Source organism: Tamandua tetradactyla, chromosome X, assembly GCF_023851605.1.
Source record: "Tamandua tetradactyla isolate mTamTet1 chromosome X, mTamTet1.pri, whole genome shotgun sequence".
In the NCBI taxonomy this organism is placed as follows: Eukaryota; Metazoa; Chordata; class Mammalia; order Pilosa; family Myrmecophagidae; genus Tamandua; species Tamandua tetradactyla.
Window position 1 is genome coordinate 64,539,318 of NC_135353.1, and position 21,839 is coordinate 64,561,156.

At 36.4% G+C, this 21,839-nt stretch overlaps 1 protein-coding gene across 2 annotated transcripts in view; it reads right to left on the minus strand.

Annotated features, from left to right (window-relative positions):
* Positions 1–21,839, minus strand: part of DNAAF6 (dynein axonemal assembly factor 6) — a 66,225-nt gene that overhangs the window by 36,317 nt on the left and 8,069 nt on the right. For both annotated transcript variants that reach the window (XM_077145819.1, XM_077145818.1), the window contains 2 exons: positions 4,351–4,521; positions 420–492 (listed from right to left, as the gene is read on the minus strand). In XM_077145819.1, coding sequence (XP_077001934.1) covers positions 420–492; positions 4,351–4,518 — 241 coding nt within the window. In that variant the 5' untranslated portion in view covers positions 4,519–4,521. The remainder of the gene's footprint in view (positions 1–419; positions 493–4,350; positions 4,522–21,839) is intronic.

Consider the following 21,839-nt stretch of genomic DNA (forward strand, 5'->3'; position numbering starts at 1 on the left):
GACAATCATACTGTCTGTACATGATAAATATTTGTTGACTGAATAATGAATTGTGTGGAATTGCCAGAATATAGAGGGGTAGAAGATGAATAAGTTAAGGATCATGGTAACTAGACCCTAAATAATAAAATATTGTCTAACCACATAAGACTTTCTTGGTCTTCCATCTCAAGAATATATGCCAAAGAATGTGGATGATTCAAGGCAAATTAATTTACAGTACTAGATAAACAACTTACCTGAAACAGAAGGGTAAAAATAGCATCTTTATATGTAAAATGATTGTTCATCATTCTTACAATTATTTCAGCTCATCTTTAATAAGTGCTTCTGTTGATTACTATTATACACCCTATAATTTTTCTACCAATAAAAAGATTTTATTATTTTGAATTATACTACTTTGTTAAGTCCATTACCTTTGGGCTCTTCTGTTTTTGGTGGTCCAATATTCCCAGGTCCCATGGCTCCAACAGTGGATGAACTGTTTGTCTAAGGGAGGAGAAAAAGTCCAACATTTTGTAATTATTATTTGTATAACCCATGACTAGTAACAATTTAAATATGATAAGCTTTCCATCTAAAAATCTCATAGAGCTTTCCTGTTTAATTGCCTTTTGTTATGCAAGAGAGAGACAGACAGATGTCAAGTATTATTTTGCACGTTTCCCTTGTCTTTCCAAAAAATATTTGGTTTAACAGAGCCTTAGGAAGACTTGATCTTTGGTCAGGGTAGATCCCTCAATTCTACCCTAGTGAATCATGAATCTCTGGGGACAGGGAAATGAGCCATATTTATTTTTATGAAGGTTAAAAGCAGCAAGTGTCAGTACAAGAGCATCAATACCATTGGGGTATTAAGAGTGTCTGGTCATAGATGGGGGCTAGAAGTATAGTTTTATGAAAATAAAAACTAACCACTAGAGTCTAAATATTTTGACTCCAAATGACCCACTCAAAGGTCCTAATAACTTCTTTTGCTTATTTCCATCATGGGTATGAAATACTTCCCAGTTCTACCACCTCATGACACTGAACGAGTAGACAACATCCCCTAATTTACAGTACCAAATACATGCTGAACCATTTCAGTCTTCATGCAAGTATATATTTATTTTGTCATCTCCTGACTTTCACCTAAGTCCAACACATATTACACCATGAATGTAGTGGCAACCACCTCATTGATCTCTCTCAGGGGTTCTTCGTTGTTTTGAAAATCCCAGTTTCTTAGTAATCTATCTTGCTGATGCCAGACTCTGCAGGTACAATTCACTCCATTTCTGGCAGTCCATTTTTTTTATCTTTCTGGATTCTGGCATACTAGCTCCCTGTACTCTCCCTTTCTCAGGCCCCTGCTCTTATGACCCAAGGCTTCAGACATGTACAAAATTTATAATGTACTACTTCAGCAAGGGGAGTAGTGTCTGTCCTTGAAAGCTGGTTGAAAACTCACCTGGTCTTTATTATGCTAAACTGTTCCAAAAACTATAAATCAGAAATTAGTCTGTAACATTTCAACAGTGTCTGAGACAATAACTATTCTTTTCCAAAAAGGTACTTTAAAAGTGCTATGTCTGCAGTTAAGGTGTTACAGACATTTTTATGTGAAAATCCCAAGACAGTATTCTGGAAAATTTTTTCTTTTTAATGACTAAGGTCATACAAACATGTAGTACTTTTCTTAAATTATTAATCACCAGAATACTAATAGTCAATCAGGGCAAAGAATTTTTGAGAACATGAGGACCTCTTGTTTTGTCAAGTGCCTTCTTCCACAGAAAATTTAAATCAGTAGAAATAAAACCTTGAACATTCCTGAAAAAAGTGCTATGCTCTCCATATATCAGTATATCAGAACAGACAGGAATTTCAATTTACTAACTTAATGAAACAAAATGATTAAAAATAAGTGAAAAGATGGACCGGGATAATGAGAACATTAAAAGCTACCTGGAAATTATTTTCTTTAAGAATATCATTTGAGTCTTTGCTATGAATCCACATCCATTTATCTGAGCAATTTATCATTGCAATTCATGCCACTTTGCAAAATGGAAGAATTAGAACATCCTCATTACAATGTGTATGAAGAGGGGTGAACCTTATTTCTCACAGGCCTAAAGATCCTCTCAGAGGTTTAAAGGGCAGCAATTGTACTCTTTCCCTGTTCTCCCGGATTCTTAACAATTCGTGGGGGAGATGGTGAGGGGATAGTGTAAATGAACCAATGTGTATGCAATAGTTCTCCTGCTGTTTTCAGACAGTGCATTTTAAAAAACACATCACTCTAATACATGTTAAAAAATGAAAAGCAGTTTCTCTCCTGGAAAATTTAATAGTTCATTAGAAACATTTATTATTCTCCCACAGTTCTGATACTCTAATTCTGTGCCCTCTAATGATATCTGTACTGTGGTATCTGAATGACCAATTATATCAAAATCGCTTATAACTGAGATATACAGAATCATATGTTATTATAGTAATTTTCCTTTATATGCTGTGTAATTCAGTAAAATGATCTTAGTCTCTCTGTTCTCAAAAGCACTTGTCCTTCCCTCTACAGACACCTCTAGATGCAAATAAATGTCTTCCTACATAATAGTCCAAAGGGAACAGGTTTTGTATCAGGGTATATCCTTATCTCTGAATCTGTTCCATTTACAAGTTGCCACTTCCCTTTGTTGAAGACCACTGTTTCTCAAATAGTGAATTTAATATACTTTTTCTATATGGCATAACCCTACCTTTCCCAGGATGTAGCCACCAGAAAATGATCATTTTGCTATTTCAGCTAAGGTTGTTATTCTGTGCCCTATTTGTTGTATATATTCAGTGCTGTTAATAATCTCCTGATTTTCTTTATTTGTTCAGCCTCTCCAAAGACTTTTCCCTGACTGAAACTTCTTGGTTACTGATCATGGCTCCAAGCTGACTCATTTCCCCTCTCCTACAATTTTAATTTCCATTTCATATTGTTGGGGATTGAATCATGTTCCCCACAAAAGACATGTTCAAATCTTAATCTATGTTCTTGTGGATGTGAACCCAATTGTAAATAGGGTAAACAGAGAAAAAATTCAGAAACAGTCAGTAAGAAGAGGTCAGAAGCCAGAAGTCAACAGAAGCAAGAAGAGCAGACACAAACAGGGAGAGATTGCCATATGACAGAGGACTGCCATCACCAGAATGCTAATGACCCTGGCAGAAAAAATGGGCATGCCTGACATCCTGATTTTGGACCTCTAGCCTTTGAAACTGTGGGGTAATAAATGCTTATTGTTTAAGCAGACCTATTTTGCAGCTCTGGCAAACTAAGGCACATGACTTATTTGATTCTGCCCTGATTTTCCAAAGCTCTTCCTGGCGAGTGGAAGCCTAATCCAGTGTCCACCTGAGCCACTGAATTTGCTGCCTATTCAGATTATGTTTGTTTTTCTACCCTAAGGCAAAAAAAATTTTTTTGAGGAGTAGATTGATCTGTATATTCATAAGAGATGGTTTATTCAGGGGAAACTGACTATAATAATGAAAAGTTTCATTAAAATAATTTTACAAAATCAATATATTATGCTGTAACAATGAGATTTCTGCACCCAATTTTGTTTGCTTTTTACATAGGAAGCCTGATAGCTAAGGAAGTGGGAGTAGGAGTATAGACAGCAGAGGGTTACTTGAAATTGTTTTGGTCATTCTGGGATATTGGCGGTAACCCTGGAGTGGCCAAGGGTCAGTTCTAGGAACTCTCCTAGCCAAAGTGAAACTTATCTTGCTGCTGCAAGCTCCTCTGGAGTAACCTGTCCTGACCCCAAATGCTTCTTAACTAGTTCGACTCCATGGTTCTATCTGAGCATGTACCTGGAAGCCTATTTCAGTAGGCTATTGCTAGTTTGTGCCATTATTTGGCTCAAAATATTTTCTGTAAACAAACAAAAAAAATCAGGGGATTGGAATTTGGGGCCCAATTAATACTGCATCATTAAAAATATTCATTTTATAGAAAAAGTGCCTAGGCTTTAAAAGTCCTAACTACAATGTTTTGCAATGGTTGTCAAGCCTGCTTTAGCCATAAATATAAATGACAAACATTTTGAATTGTGGCTATTGCTACCATAGTAACAGAAATATTTTCCTATTCAGTGTTCAGGTGGTTTAGAAAAAAATGTAATTATGTTTGCTGGAAATGTACTAGAGGTTATAATCTCATGCATAATCAGCCATGCAACCTCCTGTGTCAGTATCAAATGACATAGTTCTGCTCCCACAGCAAGGCTGGAACAAGTTGTTCAAATACAATTTCACGACTCTGTGTAAACAGAACTAATTGATCTTTAAATATATGACCACCTGTCCAGAGTTAAAATCATCCTCTTCTTCAGGATAAAGTAGCTTAGAGAGGGCTTGAAGAGCAGAAACTGAAGAAACAGTCTCAACTTCCGTGTTTTCAGATGCCATATTTCTAGTTTCCAGGGTTTCATTTTCCATATTTTCTGATTCTATATTTTCAGATTCCATATTCTGAGGAAGAAGATAATCAGAATGACGCATTTTACTTTTCTGTTTTATTTAAGACATGCTTTTTTTTATTTCAACGTTTGTTCTCTCTATTATTTACTTATTTTTAATCCATATGTTTTATTCATCTGTCCATACCATAGATAAAAGGAGCATCAGACACAAAGTTTTCACAATCACACAGTCACATGATGAAAGCTATATCATTATACACTCATCTTCAAGAAACATGGCTATTGGAACACAGCTCTACATTTTCAGGCACTTCTCTCCAGCCTCTCCAATATACCTTAACTAAAAAGGTGATATCTATATAATGCATAAGAATAACCTCCAGGATAACCTCTTGACTCTGTTTGAAATCTCTCAGTCATTGACAGTTTATTTTGTCTCATTTCTCTCTTCCCCCTTTTGTTCATTTTCTCAATCCCTTGAGGCTGAGTCTGAGCTCATTCTAGGATTTCTGTCCCATGTTGCCAGGAAGGTTTACGCCCCTGGGAGTCATGTCCCACATAGATATGGGGAGGGCAGTGAGTTTGCTTGTCATATTGGCTGAGGGAGAGATGCCACCTCTGAGCAACAAAAGAGGTTCTCTGGGGGTGACTCTTAGGCCTAATTTTAAGTAGGCTTAGCCTATCCTTTGCGGGGATAAGTTTCATATGAACAACCCCCAAGATTGAGGTCTTGGCCTGTTGCTTTGGTTGTCCCCACTGCTTATGAGAATATCAGGAATTCTCCAAATGGGGAAGTTGAATTTTCCCCCTCTCATAAGACATGTTTTTAAAATTGTCATATCTCCCTTATTTCCCTGGGTCACTTCCTTGTCTCTTATTCTTCTTTGAAAATCCTTACAGAATATGTATTTTGCTGTTTCACAGACCTGGAGCAGCAAGTAAAGTCAAACATTCATCCTGCTTTCCTAAATTTCATACTCAATCTATCAACCATTTATTGAACATCTACAATAGTGGTTCTCAGGTTTTAGTGTGCTTAAGAGTCATTGGGAAGTTAGTTAGAAATGCAGATTCAAGAGCCCTATCTCTTTAAGAAAGTGTAACGTCAGTGGCAAATAGATTGTACATCATTACTTGAGTACCTACTTTTTAGATTACCGTCCTGTTTCACATGTGCTGTCTAGGCTGTATATTCCGTTAACGAACTGAAAAGTCTGTTTTTTGGGGGGCTATCCCCAAATGAACTTTATTAATTTGACAATTTTTCCTTAAGCAGGCCTGTATTTTCTGCTTCATTTCAATACTCAATTAACCCCTAATCACACCTAGCAATATACTTTCAATACTTAATTAACCTCTAATCACACCTAGCATTATATATGCATTTGAAAACTCAAAAAGGCTAGTTCACTGGCTTTAGTGAAAGTCCATCATACAAAATAAAATGAATGTTTTTATGATTATAACAATAATACTAAATATGTCTTTTGTGGAAATTTTGGGAAATAATATATGAAAGGTATAAATAAGAAAATCACAACTACCTATAATCTTACGATCTTGATAACAGTCTTTTATAGCTATATTTGGAATAGAAATTCAGGATCTCTAAAATCTTGTAGGTGTCAAATTTTACTGAATAACTTGAATAAAGACTGTAGGATTATGCCTATTGTTAGTGGTATGGGCATAAATATAATAGTGATCTTTGCAATCCTTCTGTTGAAATTTATTAAACATTATGTTATAAAATTAACTCACTGACTGGAAACATTTCTTTTTTCTTTTTGTTTGTATTCCATATAGCGGGGTCACATTTCATTCTTTTTCCATGTGAGTATCCCGTTATTGCAGCACCATTTGTTGAATTTTTTGTTGGTTTCTTTGTTTGTTTGTTTGGGAAGTGCATGGACCAGGAATCAAACCCGCCTGCATGACAGGCAAGAATTCTACCACGGAACTACCCTCACAGCCCCACTGGAAACATTTCTTTAGTTGTTTTATTAAATCATCCACTAACATTTTTGCATTGTGCTTAGAACAAGGCATTCTCAAATTTGTGCTGGTAGTCACTGGTCAAAATCAATTTGTATGCAGATGGTATTTTATAAATCTTCTGTTTTATTATTATGTTTTACTATAATTTTGACTTTCATCTTGAAATAAAAAACTGATCTTAATGTTTATTGGAGATGCTGAAGGTGCTACACAAATGTTAAATTGCCCTGTACATCTAGCCTAGAGTCAATGTATTACTGTGGTATCATAGTAAGGGCTGTGGAGTCACACTGCCTGGATTTGTATCCATCATTTACTTGCTAGCTCTTTGACTTTGGGCACATTACTTAAAATCTCTAGACCTCATTTTCCTTATCTGTAAAGAAGGGATAGTAATAGTGCCTATTTCATAAGGTTGTTAGAAAGATTAAGCAGATCAGTAAATGTAAAAGAGCTTGGAACAGTGCCTGCGACATAGTAAGGCATATATGTTACATATGTTATCTATTCTTATTCTTTTAAAAGTTTGATTTCCCTAGTCATGAACATCACTTCTAATAATGATGTTTAATAAGTTTATGTTAAAACTCATTACATTGGAAACGGTGATAAAAAGGTGATAAAACAATCTTCTCACAGTATGGTCTCGTAGCCTGCTATGGAAATGAATAATTGATATGTATTAAACTAAAGAAAGAGGATCCTGTTTACATTTTTAAGTTCCTCGTTGATTGTGTGTTCATTAAATATTTACTTATCACTAAAAGCAAAAAGTTTATTGAAGCATTTTCTATCTTTACCAGTGAAAAGAAAAATGCATTCATATATCAGATGAAGTGACATAATTAGTATTTCAAGTTGAAATTATAAAAACAATGAGATTTTCAAAAAAGTATAGCAGAAACCTTCATTATGCCAATACTACCTATTTTACAAAATTGTTGTGATGGTATGCATCACAGGTGAAACAATTTGCTAAAAGATGAAAATCTGTATCAAACATCATTATTATATGGCACGTACTGCCAGCACCCACAGATACTGGATCATGAGGCTTGTGAGAGCTCAATGGGGGGCTGGTGAGGGGGGAATAAATTCTAACCAGAAAAGCTAACCCATAAGTGTGTTTAGAAATCCCATATATAGTATCTGAGGTAGCAATCAGAATTGATATTCATGGGGTCTCAGCTGCTTGGCAGGTACATGCAGCAGGCATTTCTGGACGTGAACAGTGTTTAAGGGAAAAAAGCTTTAACAGTCATGATTATAAGGAAGTCTACTTCGGGTGAACTTGGACTCTGGCCTATAGTTAGGGGTACAGAAAGTTGGGTCCAGTTCTTGGGGATTGTAAGGGAGTTGGCAGATAGATGAAGGTTCAGAATAGGGTATGGCTCAAAGTTTCAGCTATAAAAGAAAACAAACCAGGCATGCATCAGAAGCTTACTTATGTCACCTTGGCATCCACAGTGGAGGTTATAAAGAAAGTTTATGTTTCAGTGGGTACATTGGGTATTGGATTTAAGGAAAGCAGATTAATTTTAAATCCCTACCAGCTGGAAGAAATTCTGGCCTGGTTCTCATTAGGTGAGAGGCAGAGCTGTGTGGGCAGTTGGAAGCCATACCTGGAGGCTCTATGCCTTCAAAACTGGAACTGGCACATAGCAGTTGATAAATACTGAATGAAGCATGATTAAATTACATTGATATGAATGTTTGATTTCAAGGTAGTCACCTTGGAGGGTTATATACTGATTTAAATTATGCTATTATTGCTAAAAATATTTTAGAATTTTTCTTTTGGATTTGCCTTCATATGTATCACCAAAAAATTCAGTATCATTATGATATCACTCAGTTTGATTACACATCAGAATCATCTCCAAATGATTTCTAAATATATCTAGAGATCACATCTACTTTCAAAATATGAAGAATGTATAACAGGCCTCAAGAAATTCTAAAAGAGTAGTTTCAAAAGTAATTTGAGGGTGGGCCATGGTGGCTCGGTGGCAGCATTCTCGGCTGGCCATGCTGGAGACCTGGGTTCGATTTCCGCTGCCTGCCCATGCAAAAAAATAAAATAAATAAATAACAAAAAATAAAAGAAAATTAAAAAGAAAAAAGTAATTTGAGCGATAGCAATATCATTAGAATAAGCAGATAGCCTCCCAAAGTCACTACTTTGAAGGAGATGCCATTCCTTGGAATGTATATGTTTGAATATGTTTGTTATACAAATTATTCACAATAATTTATAGTAACACTTTATGTATATGAATCATATTAGTAATTTGACCTTTCAAATTTCAAATTATGTTGGCATAAAGTGGCATAGATTCATACTAGAGCTAAATTTGAGTAGAAATTTGAAATAATAAAATAAGTATATTTAGTAAAAACAATTTTTACCTTATTAAATGTAATAATCTTTAAACACAAAAGAATAAATTATGACAAGTATATTGATATTGAATTCTGAAAAATAAAAGTATCATACATTTGTGAATAATTAAATAATTCATAGTATCAAAAGAGAAAAACATATGAATTTTGGAAGAAAGTTATTCTAAATTGAATGAAACTGAAGATTCTACTAGCACTTTTAGGCATGTAATAAATTAAGAATGATTTATTAAATTTTATGAAAACATTTTTTAAAGTTCATTTCACAGATATTTGAAAAATCATGTAAAGCAAAATAACTTTTTATGACTATAAGGTGTTTGTAGGGCAATCCTTTATTTGTAAATTTGATAAATATTAAATACCTATTGAATCTGGCAACCAAGGGCCTTCTAGATAAAGCCCCATCTTAATTTTCTTTCCTGCCCTCCTATTCTCCTACATGTACTCTTTCATTCTGTTCAAAACTGAACTACTCCATAAACAGAACCCAAACTTTCCTACCTTTGTACCGTGAAATGTAGTATACTCAGATAGTGTGGTATAGTGATTAAAAAAAAGATTCTCAAGCCACACAGTCTAGGATTGAATCTGGTGCAGCCACTTAAATAGACTAAGAATAAATTTAAACTAAAGAAAATTTAAGTAAGCATTTCACCAAAAATAAAATACTTAACTATTTTATTCAAGATTTGGTTATTTAGAAAATATATTTTCTAGGCCTCTTTTTTTAGCTCCTCTCACTACCTTTTTTGCTAGGCCAATGGCAGTGGCAGCATTTTCCAGACAGAGCCTTTGATTTTCCCACATCAACCCCAGTTCTTGGAGCCCTGAAAGATAGAGGTGCGCTTGGGGGATCAATTTCAGTAGTAGCTAAAAGGAGCTAAAGAGACAGACACCCCAGAACCGGCTCATTGCAAGAATATTTGAGCCAGATGGGGACCAAACAATTTCAACCAGGATGGCTCCAGCAATACCAGTAAAATCAGAATCAAGCCAGACTCTGATTGTGAAGCTGGGATCATGTTTTCTATTTTACCTGCTTCCATTCACGGTGTCAATAATAATGGCTATTTGATTTTAACTAATTGGGGGGAAGTCTAGTTTAAATTAGTGAAAACTCTGAATTGTAAACTATTTTAAAAGAAATTATTATTAATTCAAGTATATGTAGTAAATAAATAGCCACCAAGTAGTATCCTTTTGGAACTTGTTTCAGTTAACAGGTAAAAACATATTCCTATATAAAATACGTCTGTTTATAGGTAATGATTTCAAACTATTCGATATCCATTTTTTCTTAAATAATTATGGCATTTTCCTTCAGCTTTATTAATATAATGCTTTATTAGCAATCCTTATATTAAAATTCTTCAGAAAATACTAACGTAAACATCTTTGAATTATGTCTGAATTAAATTATAATACACTGGCTGGCTAATTGTTTTCATATTTTTGACAACTACTCTCTTCAATGATTCCTTGCCTATTATAAATAAATTCAATTTGAGAATGTGCTTTACAATACCAAGAACGGTTCCTTTTTTTTTAGGTCTCCAACTTTCCCTTGTATCACATGTACCAAGTCATGAGACACTGACTTCTAGCATGACAGTTCAAGGTGCTGCACTGACCTGCTCCCAGTAAAACTGGTGAAAAATACAAAATAAAGGACAATGATTTAAAGCCTCTGGAAATGGTCCTAAGGGCAAACAGAAAGTAAAGGAACATCTATTCAAGAAAATCTATGATAATTTTGTAAGAAATGCAAGAGTCTATGGTATTTGAAGCAGAAGACTGCTTCTTCCCTCCCACTTTGGGAAGCCAAAAACATAGTGTTCCCTCTTAGCTTAGTTCCCAGCCAGAGCGCTTCTTCCCAGGAAAAGCAAGATTTTAGCATTTCTCAATCTACTCCCCACTGCTTGTTGCTGAGGCTAAATCCTGGGCAAGTGAAGTTGAGGGCTCCCTTCTTCTGCCAACCCCCCAAATGTGGAGGAGAGCTTTTACTTTGGGTGCAGCATACTGAGAATAATAGGATTCTGATAGCCCTTTCCCTGGTTCATGAGATGGTGGTTCCACACAAGGAGAGGCAAGGGGAGAGGAACTCAGATTATTGTATTCCCCTCCACTGAGCATTTAGCAACTAGAGTGAGATGCCACTCAGAGAGAAGATTGCTATTGTACCCACCTCCAGCTCCAAAGCCCTGGTTCAGAGAATTTGCCAGGGCAGAGCAGCAGGCCATAGAACAGATAACTCCGAATCTTTTCCTGAGGGAATTGACTTCATTTGCAACAAAGCATGGAGAAGTTTAAACCTAAGAGTGCTTTCAAAAACTGTGGAAGTTGTGGTGAAAGAAATTGGGAGGAGATTAACGGATCTAATGGAGATAAAGACAAGAAGAAAAAGAAAAATAATAAGTAGGAGATTTTCTTCCCAGTCCTGCCAATCTGGAACACTTCTCCACACTGGGTCCCATGCAGCTTGAGAGTCACATAGAGGCAGCCTAGCTTGGGTCTCTCCTGCCACAGATGCAGACCACAGAGCCTGATCACAGCAGTAAGTTAGAACCCCAAGCGTATCCAGGGATACAAGTCCACAGACACCCAGGGTGGAACACAAGCCACTGAGGAGTGACACATACAAAACGGCCCCAGGGAAAAAAAGAGAGACCACAGCAGAACTGTCTGAAAGAGGTGCATTCATTCAATTCAGTCTCTGTTTGCTGGACCACCTAAACACAAAATGGGCCTTCCTGGATTAACGCTTTTCTGGATTTATCTCACATGGGTCCCTGGGGCGGGATATCGTAACAGGGAAGAAACCAGAGGCAGCAAAGTCTCCCAGAAAGAAAGAGGGGTTGGACTGAGCTGCTGTAAGACAGGACTGGTTGCAGAATTGTAAAGTGTAACAGAAAGGGGGCACTGAAGAATGGCCATAGCCCAAATACCCCTAAAGAGTGAGAGAAAGATCAAAAGAGAAGGCTGGGTTTAACAAATGAATATGAGTGCTGAATCAGTATATATATATATTTAGTATCCAGTACCTTAGAGCAGCTAGAAATAAAAACCTAAAATTGTGGAATTGTAACTCATATCAAACTGTGAAATATGTGCTACAACAAATTGTTGAAATGTACTTTGAAATTTATTGCTTTTTTGTATATATGTTATTTTTCACAAAAAAGAAAAAATAGAGGAGGAATATAAGAAAAAAGATTGGATTTTAAAAATGAGTATGACTGCTGAATCATTATATTGCTATTTCTTTTGGTCTCCAGTGTCTTGGAGCAGCTAGAAGAAAAAGTGAAAAATTGCAGAACTGTAACCCATACCAAACTTTAAAATCTGTTGCATAACTACTTATTAAAACATACTAGGAAATTTACTGCTTTTTTGTATATATGGTATTTTTCACAATTAAATAAAATGTTAAAAAGCAGGGGCACTGAGTGAGAGAGAGAATTTAAAGAAATTTTAGGAGCTGGGGAGAAGATACTGCAAGAAAATGAGCAGAACAGATCAAAACTGTCAGAGAAGGAACAGAGGAAAGGACGCTTTTTCCAAGAAGTGAAACAATTGCATAAAAAGCACAATATTAGAAATATTAATGCATATCCAGGGCACGAAACAGATGAAGAGCGGAAAAAATTTGAACAATTGAACACAGGCTACTCTAAAGGGCCAGAATAATTTGGACCAAACATCAAACCCAACAGACATACAGAACACTGCACTCCAAAACAACAGGATATACATTCTTCTCAAGTGCCCATGTATCATCCTCTAGGATAGACTAAAGTTGGGTCACAAAACACATCTCAAGAAATTTTAAAAGATTACAATTATACAAAGTATCTTCTCTGACGATAATGGAATGAAACTAGAAATCACTAACAGGCAAAGAAGTGGAAAATTCATAAATATATGGAAGTTAAATAACACACTCAATGAATTAGTCAAAGAAGAAATCACAAGGGAAATCAGTAAATATGATGAGACATTAAAATGATAACACAACATATCAAAACTCATGGGATGCCAGAAACTCAATAAAATTGATGGGTCACTAGCAAGTCTGACAAAGAAAAAAAGAGAGAGGATGCAAATAAACAAAATCAGAAATGGGGGCAGGGGATGTCATTATCATAGACCCTGAAGAAATAAAAGAAATCATAAGAGGATACTATGAACAACTATATGCCAACAAACTAGACAACTGAGATGAAATGAACAAATTCCTGGAAACACACAAACACGCTACAATGACTCAGGAAGAAATAGAAGATCTCAACAAATCAGTCACGTAGAGAGATTCAATCAGTCATCAAAAATCATCCTATAAAGAAAAGCCCAGGACCAGATAGCTTCAGAGGGCAATTTTATCAAACATTCCAAAAAAGAACTAATACCAACCCTGCTCAAACTTTTCCAAACAATTGAGAAAAAAGTAACACTACCCAATTCATTTTACGAAACTAACATCATTTTAATACCAAAACTGTATAATGATGCTACAAAAAAGGAAAACTACAGAACAATCTCCCTAATGAACATAGATACAAAAATTCTCCACAAAATATTATCAAATCGAATCCCATAGCCTATTAAAAGAAATGTACACCACAACTAAGTGGGGTTTATGCCAGCAATGTAAGGATAGTTCAACACAAGAAAATCAGTTAATGTAATACATTAACAAATTGAAAGGGAAAAAATCATATAATCATCTTGATTTATGCTGAAAAAGCATTTGACAAAATTCAGCATCCTTTTCTGATAAAAATACTTCAAAAGGTAGGAATCAATGGTAACTACCTCAACATGATAAAAGGCATATATGAAAAACCAATAGCCAGTATCGTATTCAATATTGAGAGGCTGAAAGCTTTCCTCCTAAGAATGGGAACGTGACAAGGATTCCCTCTGTAACCACTATTATTCAACATTGTACTAGAAATTCTAGCTAGAGCAATCGGGCATGAAAAAGAAATAAAAGGCATCCACGTTGGAAAGGAAAGAAGTAAAACTTACATTATTTGCAGATGATATACTATATCTGGAAAGTCCTGAGAAATCAAAAACAAAGTTACTTGAGCTAGTAAACAAATTCAGCAAGGTGACAGGATATAAAATTAATGTGCAAAAATCAGTAGTTTCTATACATAAGCAATGACCTAACCAAACAGTTAATTAAGGAAAAAAATTCTATTCAAAATAGCAACTAAAGGAATCAAGTATCTAGGAATAAATTTAACTAGGGATGAAAAGGACTTGTACACAGAGAACTACATAACATTGCTAAAAGAAATCAAAGAAGATCTAAATAAGTGGAAAGATGTTCCCTGCTCATGGATGGGAAGGTTAAATATAATTAAGATGTCAATGCTACCCAAATTGATCTACAGATTCAACATAGTACCAATCAGAATTCCAACAATGTACTTTGAAAACTTAGAAAAGCTAGTTACCAAATTCATCTGGAAGGGAAAGAGACCTTGAGTAACTAAAGGCATCCTGAAACAGAAGAATGAAGTGGGGGATTAATACTTTCTGACTTTAAAAACTTATTTTAAGCCACAGTGGTCAAAACAGCATGGTACTGGCACAAAGACAGAAGTATTGACCAATGGAATAAAATCGAGAGTGCTGAAATAGGCCACCAAATCTATGGTAAGCTGATCTTCAAGAAGGCCCCCAAATCCACTGAACTGTGACAAAATAGTCTCTTTAATAAATGGCCATGGGAGAACTGGATATAGATAGCCAGAAGAATGAAAGAGGACCCCTACCTTTACACCCTTTACAAAAATTAACTCAAAGTGGCTCAAATATCTAAATATAAGAACCAGTACCATAAAGCTCCTTGAAGAAAATGTAGGGAAACATTTTCAAGACTTAGTAATAGGAGATAGCTTCCTAAACTTTAAACTCAAAGCACAAGCAACAAAAGAAAAAATAGAGAAACAGGAACTCCTCAAAATCAAATGCTTTTGTGCCTCAAAAGATTTTGTCAAAAAAGTGAAGAGGCAGCCAATTCAATGGGAGAAAATATTTGGAAATCACACATCGGATAAAGTTTTGATATCCTGAATACATAAAGAAATCATACAACTCAATAATCAAAGAACAAGCAATCCAATTAAAAAATAGGCTAAACACATGAACAGACATTTTTCTGAAGAGCAAATACAGATAGCTAAAAAGCACATAAAGAGATGCTCATTCTCATTAGCAATTAAAGAAATGCAAATCAAGACTTGTAGTAGTTAGATTCAGTTGTCAACTTGGCCAGGTGAAGGCAGCTAGTTTAGCTGCTGTGGACACGAGCCAATGGTACATGAACCTCATCTGTTGCTGATTACATCTGCAGTCAGCTAGGAGGCGTGCCTGCTGCGATGAATGATGTTTGACTTAATTGGCTGGTGCTTAAATGAGAGCGCACAACATAGCACAGCCTAAGCAGCTCAGTTTACCTCATCTTAGCACTCACAGCTCAGCTTAGGCCTTTGGAGATGCAGAAAGAAATCACCCCGGGGAAAGTTATTGGAACCCAGAGGCCTGGAGAGGCCAGCAGAGATCACCCTGTGCCTTCCCACATAAGAAAGAACCTCAGTTTAAAGTTAGCTGCCTTTCCTCTGAAGAATTAACAAAATAAATTCCCTTTTATTAAAAGCCAATCCATCTCTGGTGTGTTGCATTCCGGCAGCTAGCAAACCAGAACAAGACTACAGTGAGATACCACCTCACACCTAAAAGAATGGCTGCTATTAAACAAACAGGTAATTACAAGTGTTGGAGAGGAAGTGGATGTGGAGAAATTGGGACTTTTTTTCACTGCTGATGGGAAGGTTTAATGGTACAGCTGCTATGGAAGACAGTCTGGCGGTTCCTCAGAAAACTGAATATTGAGTTGTCCTATGACCCGGTAATACAACTACTCAGTATATAAGCAGAAGAGTTGAAAGCCATGACACAAACAGAGATTTGCACACTGATGTTTATAGCAGCACTATTCACAATTGCCAAAAGGTGGAAACAATCCAAGTGCCCATCAACAGACTAGTGGGTTAACAAAATGTAATATATACATATGATGGAATATTATGCAGCAGTAAGATGAAATGACATCTTGAAGCACATGACAAATGGATGAGCCTTGAGGACATAATGCTGAGTGAAATATGTCTGACATAAAAGGATAGCTACTGTATGATTCCAGTTTTATGACCATGGTAAAGGTAAAATCAGAGGCTTTTAATACAGAATATGGGGGACCTAGAGATACATAGAAGCTTGAGATGGGTGAACAGTTAGCTAATGAAGTTGAACTAACTGTAAGGGAATAGATAAAAGTGAAGGCGGTTCACTAGTGGGTCTGTAAGTAATATTGCTAAATTGAAGGTGAACATGATTGAAAGGGGTTGTATAGACCTATGTGTCCCACTGATTAACACTACAAATATAAACAAGTTCTTGCATGAACTACTGCAAAGGTATGAATCTTTCAAAGAGTATAATTTCGGGATATAGAGGGAAAAATGCTATTGCATGCTATGGGCTATATTTAATAGGAAAACACAAAGAATACTGCAGCATGACCAGGCGTACACAATGTGGGGGGTGGGGACAAGAGTTAGAGGAGTTTTGGATTTTCTGTTTGGTGAGGGTGTTTATTGGCTACCTTTCTCTTGGGAGCAATGAAATTATCTAAAATGGAGAGTACTGATGGACTGCTGACTTTGGACATTATACATGAAGCCCAGTAGATGGAGGTGGCTGAAATATCCATTGACTGAGAAGTAGATTGGTGGATGATGGTGTAAACATATTATTGAACACTGTGCTGCTAGAAAGAGAAACGAAGTTGCGAGGCATGCAACTCACATGTGAATGAACCTGTGGGAGATTTGTCGAGTCAAAATAAGCCAGAAGTAAAAGAGCAAACATTGTATGCTCTCATTTAGAAAATACTTATAAGAAAACGGGGACCTTGATTGTAGGCTCTTATAGCGGTCACATTTAGTCTGGAGTGGTAATTCTTATTTCTGAGTTTTGAGACGCTGTTTTATATATGTATAACCTCGTATTTAGAGATAAGAAGAAAGCCGATCAGTTCGGGATTAAGACAACTCAGAATACAGGTGTAAGGAATACATTGCCTATATTTTAGAACCTCATCTACTCTATGAGACCGATGGAATAAAGGTTTATTTTGTCCAGAACCTAAATTTTCTATGGCACATAATCTACCTCAAACTATATGGATATATCATTTAAACAATCCAAACACAGTGAGCCCAGAATAAGAATGAGAGACTTTAATCCTTATAGCTTAATGTAATGTCTGGATACATCCCAGAGTATATGTTCTAGTTTGCTAGCTGCCGGAATGCAACACACCAGAGATGGATTGGCTTTTAATAAAAGGGGATTTATTTTGTTGGTTCTTCAGAGGAAAGGCAGCTAACTTTCCACTGAGGTTCTTTCTTACGTGGAAGGCACAAGATGGTCTCTGCTGGTCTTCTCTCCAGGCCCCTGGGTTCCAACAACTTTCCCCGGGGTGACTTCTTTCTGCATCTCCAAAGGCTTGGGCTGAGCTGCAAGTGCTGAGATGAGGAATGCCGAGCTGCTTGGCTGTGCTACATTGCGTTCTCTCATTTAAGCACCAGCCAATTAAGTCAAACATCACTCATTGCAGCAGACACGCCTCCTAGCTGACTGCAGATGTAATTAGCAACAGATGAGATTCACGTACCATTGGCTTGTGTCCGCAGCAACAGAACTAGGTATGCTCACCTGACCAAGTTGACAACTGAATCTAACACAGTATATTAAGCTGATAATCAAAAAGTATTAGCAAAGTCCCTTGAGGGATGGGAGAAAAACTATGAAGCTATTAAACTTTACCTTCGGGAAAACCCCTGATACTGTCTAACATTAGGGACACCCAAATCAAGGGCCAAGACCTTGATCTTGAGGCTTGCTCCTGTGAAGCTTATGTATGTAGCAGAGAAGCTTAGGCTACTTATAGGTATGCCTAAGAGTTACTTCTGGAGGACCTCTTTTTTACTTTTTAAATTTTTTTGGGGGGGATGGGTGCACAGTCCAGGAATTGAACCCAGGTCTCCCGCATGAAAGGCAAGCATTCTACCCGTGAACCACCCGTGCACCCTTAACTTTTTGTTAAATTGTGAAACATAACATACATACAAAAAAGCAATAAATTTTCAAGTACATTTTAACAAGTAGTTATAGAACAGATTTTAAAGTTTAGTATGGGTTACAGTTTCAAGATTTTTTGTTTTTTCTTATAGCTGCTCCAAGACACTGGAGACCAACAGAAATATCAATGTAATGATTCAGCAGTCATATGCATTTGTTAAATTCCATATTTCTGTTATACTCCACCTTCTCTTTAAATAACACATATACTTAAAAGCAAAAAATTTTGAAGTACATTCCAAAAATTAGTTGCAGATCAGATTTCAGAGTTTGGTATGGGTTATAATTCCACAGTTTTAGGTTTTTATTTCTAGCTGCTCTTAGGTACTAGAGGCTAAAAGAAATATCAGTATAATGATTCAGCACTCATACTCATCTGTTAAGCCTGACCTTCTCTGTATAATTCCACGATCACCTTTGCTCTTTCTCCCACTCTTTAGTGCTATTTGGGCTATGCCAATTCTAACATTTTCATTTTGGAAGGGGCTGTTGATAATACAGGATAGGGGGATGAAACTAACTGATGTTCTGGAAAGGCTGGCCCCTCTGCATTTCAGGACCTATCTGGTCCAGAGGCCCATCTGGAGATTGTAGGTTCTAGAAAACTACCCTAGTGCAGGGAACCTTTTTAGAATCTTATACAATGCCTAGTAATTCATTAGGATTGGCAAGAATGGTCTTGGTTGGTATTTTTTTTTTTTTTATAATGCCCTAGGTATTCTTTAGGATTGACAGGAATGGTCTTGGTTGGGGTTTGGTAAGATGTGATAGATAACAATGTCTAACTGAAACTTGCATAAGCGTGACCTCCAGTGTAGCCTCTCGAATCTATTTGAACTCTCTCAGCCACCGATACCTTATTTGTTACACTCTTTTTCTTCTTTTGGTCAGGATGGCATTGTTGATCCCACAGTGCCAGGGCAATGCTCATTCCTGGGGGTAATCTCCCATGTAGCGAGGGAAACTTTCATCCCTGGATGTCATGTCCCATGTAGGGGGGAGTGCAATGGTTTCACTTGCAGAGTTGGGCTTAGAACCAATTGATTTTTCACAAGGCTGCCATATCCACTCAATTAGAAAAGAATACTCTCCTCAAGAAATGGTGCTAGGGGAGCTTGTTATCCATATTCAAAAGAATGGAAGACTTCTATCTCAGACAATATGCAAAAATTTACTCAAAATGGATCATAGACCTAAATATAAGAAGCAGGAGTATAAAACTCTTAGAAGAATATATAGGGAAGCATCTTTAAGATCTTGTGTTAGGCAATGATTTCTTAGACTTTACACCCGAACACAAGCAATGAAAGAAAAAATAGATAAATGGGACCTCCTCAAAACGGAATACTTTTGTACTTCAAAGGACTTTGTCAAAAAAGTGAAAAGGCAACCCACTCAATGGGAGAAAATATTTGGAAACCACATATCGGATAATGGTTTAATAATAAAGGCAAATGACTTGAATAGACATTACTCCAAAGAGGGTATACAAATGGGTCTAAAGCACATGAAAAGATGCTCAATGTCACTAGCTATTAGGGAAATGCACATCAAAACTACAATGAAGATGTTTCAACAATAATTGTAGAAGACTTCAATACACCACTGTCCTCTATAGATAGAACAGCCAGACAGAAGATCAACAAGGAAATAGAGAAGTTAAATAACTTGATAAATGAATTAGACCTAACAGACATATATAGGTCAGTGCACCCCAAAGCACAAGGTTATACATTCTTCTCTAGTGCTCATGGAACATTCTCCAGGATAGACAGTATGCTGGGGCACAAAACAGATCTTTATAAATTTAAAAATATTGAAATTATTCCAAGCACTTTCTATGACCACAATGGTATGAAGCTGGATCTCAATAACCACCAAAGAATGAGAACATTCACAAATATATGGAGATTAAATAACACACTCTTAAACAACTAGTGGGTCAAAGAAAAAATTGCTAGAGAAATCAGCAGCTATCTGGAGATGAATGAAAATGAGGATACAACTTATCACAACTTATGGGATGTAGCAAAGGCTATGATGAGAGAGAAATTTATTGCCTCAAATGCCTATATTAAAAAACAAAAAAGGGCAAAAATCGAGGACTTAACCACAAACCTGGAGGAACTTGAGAAAGAATAGCAAACTAACCCCAAAGCAAATAGGAGAAGAGAAATAACAACAATTAAAGTCACTATGGAAGACTGTTTGTGATTCCTTAGGAAACTAAACATTGATTTGCCCTATGACCCTGCAATAGCACAACTTGGTATATACCCAGAAGAGCGGAGAGCAATGACACAAACAGACATTTTCACCCTGATGTTCACAGCAGCATTATTCCCAATCGCCAAAAGCTGGGAAAAAACCAAATACCCATCAAGAGACGAGTGGATCAACAAAATGTGGTATATACATACGATGGAATATTATGCAGCAGTAAGACAAAATGATGTCCTGAAGCACATGACAAGATGGATGAGCCTTGAGGACATAATGCTGAGTGAAATCAGCCAGACACAAAAGGACAGATATTGTATGATTCCACTTTTATGATCAGCATAAAGGTATAATCAGAGATTTATAATACAGAATACAGGGGACTTAGAGATACATAGAACCTAGAGATGAGTGAACCATTAGCTAATGAGGTTGAACTCCAATGTAAGGGAATAGATAGGAGTAAAGGTGGTTCTTTAGTGGGTCTAGAAGTAATATTACTATATTGAAGATGAACAAAATTGAAAGGAGTTGTATAGACCTAAGTGTTCCACTGACTCACACTAGAAATATGAATGAGTTCTTATAAGAATTACTTCAAAGATATGATTCTTGTATTAAGAGTGTTTAAGTCCAGGGTACAGGGGAAAACTTCTATTGCATGCTATGAGCTATGTTCAAAAGGAAACCATCAGCACTAGCACAGCAATAGCAGAGGTAAATAATGGGGTGAGGGACAAGAGTTAAGAAGAGGTTTAGATTTACTATTTGGTGAGGATGTATTTATTGGTTTTCTGTCTCCGGGGAATAATGAAATTATCTAAAATTGAGAATGTTGATTGACTATGGACTTTGGGCCCTCTACACAATGCCCGATGAATGCAGGTGGCTGAAGGATGCACTGATGGAGAAATAGAATGGTGAAAGATGGTGTATACTTATGAAGGAAGGATGTGCTGCTACAAAAAGGAAAAATGTCACAAGGCATGCAACGAGGTGAATGAATGTGTGGGAAATTTGGTGAGACAAATAAGCCAGAAAAAAAAAAATGGTATGGTCACCTTCTAAAATGCTTATAAGAAAACAGGGGCCTAGATTGTAAGCTTTTAGAGCAGACACATTAAGTCTGGGGTGGTGATTATTATTTTTGGATTTTGAGAGGTTGTTTTATATATATAACTTGATATTTAGAGATAAGACTGAAGCTGAGCAGGTTGGGGATCAAGTAATTCAGAACATAGGGGTAAGGAAGACAGTGTCTACATTTTAGAACCACACATACTCTATGAGACTGATGAAAGAAAGGTTTATTTAATCTTGAACTGATTTTTTTGTAGTGCATAATCTAATTCAACCTATCTATATAGCTCATTTGAACAACTGAAACAGAGAGAGCAAAGAATGAGAAAGAGGTCTTTTAATCCAGAGGTCCTTTAATCCTGTATAGATTATTGTAATGCCTGGAAACATCCTAGAATATATTAACCAGATAATCAAAAAGTATTGGCAAAGTCCCCTGATGGA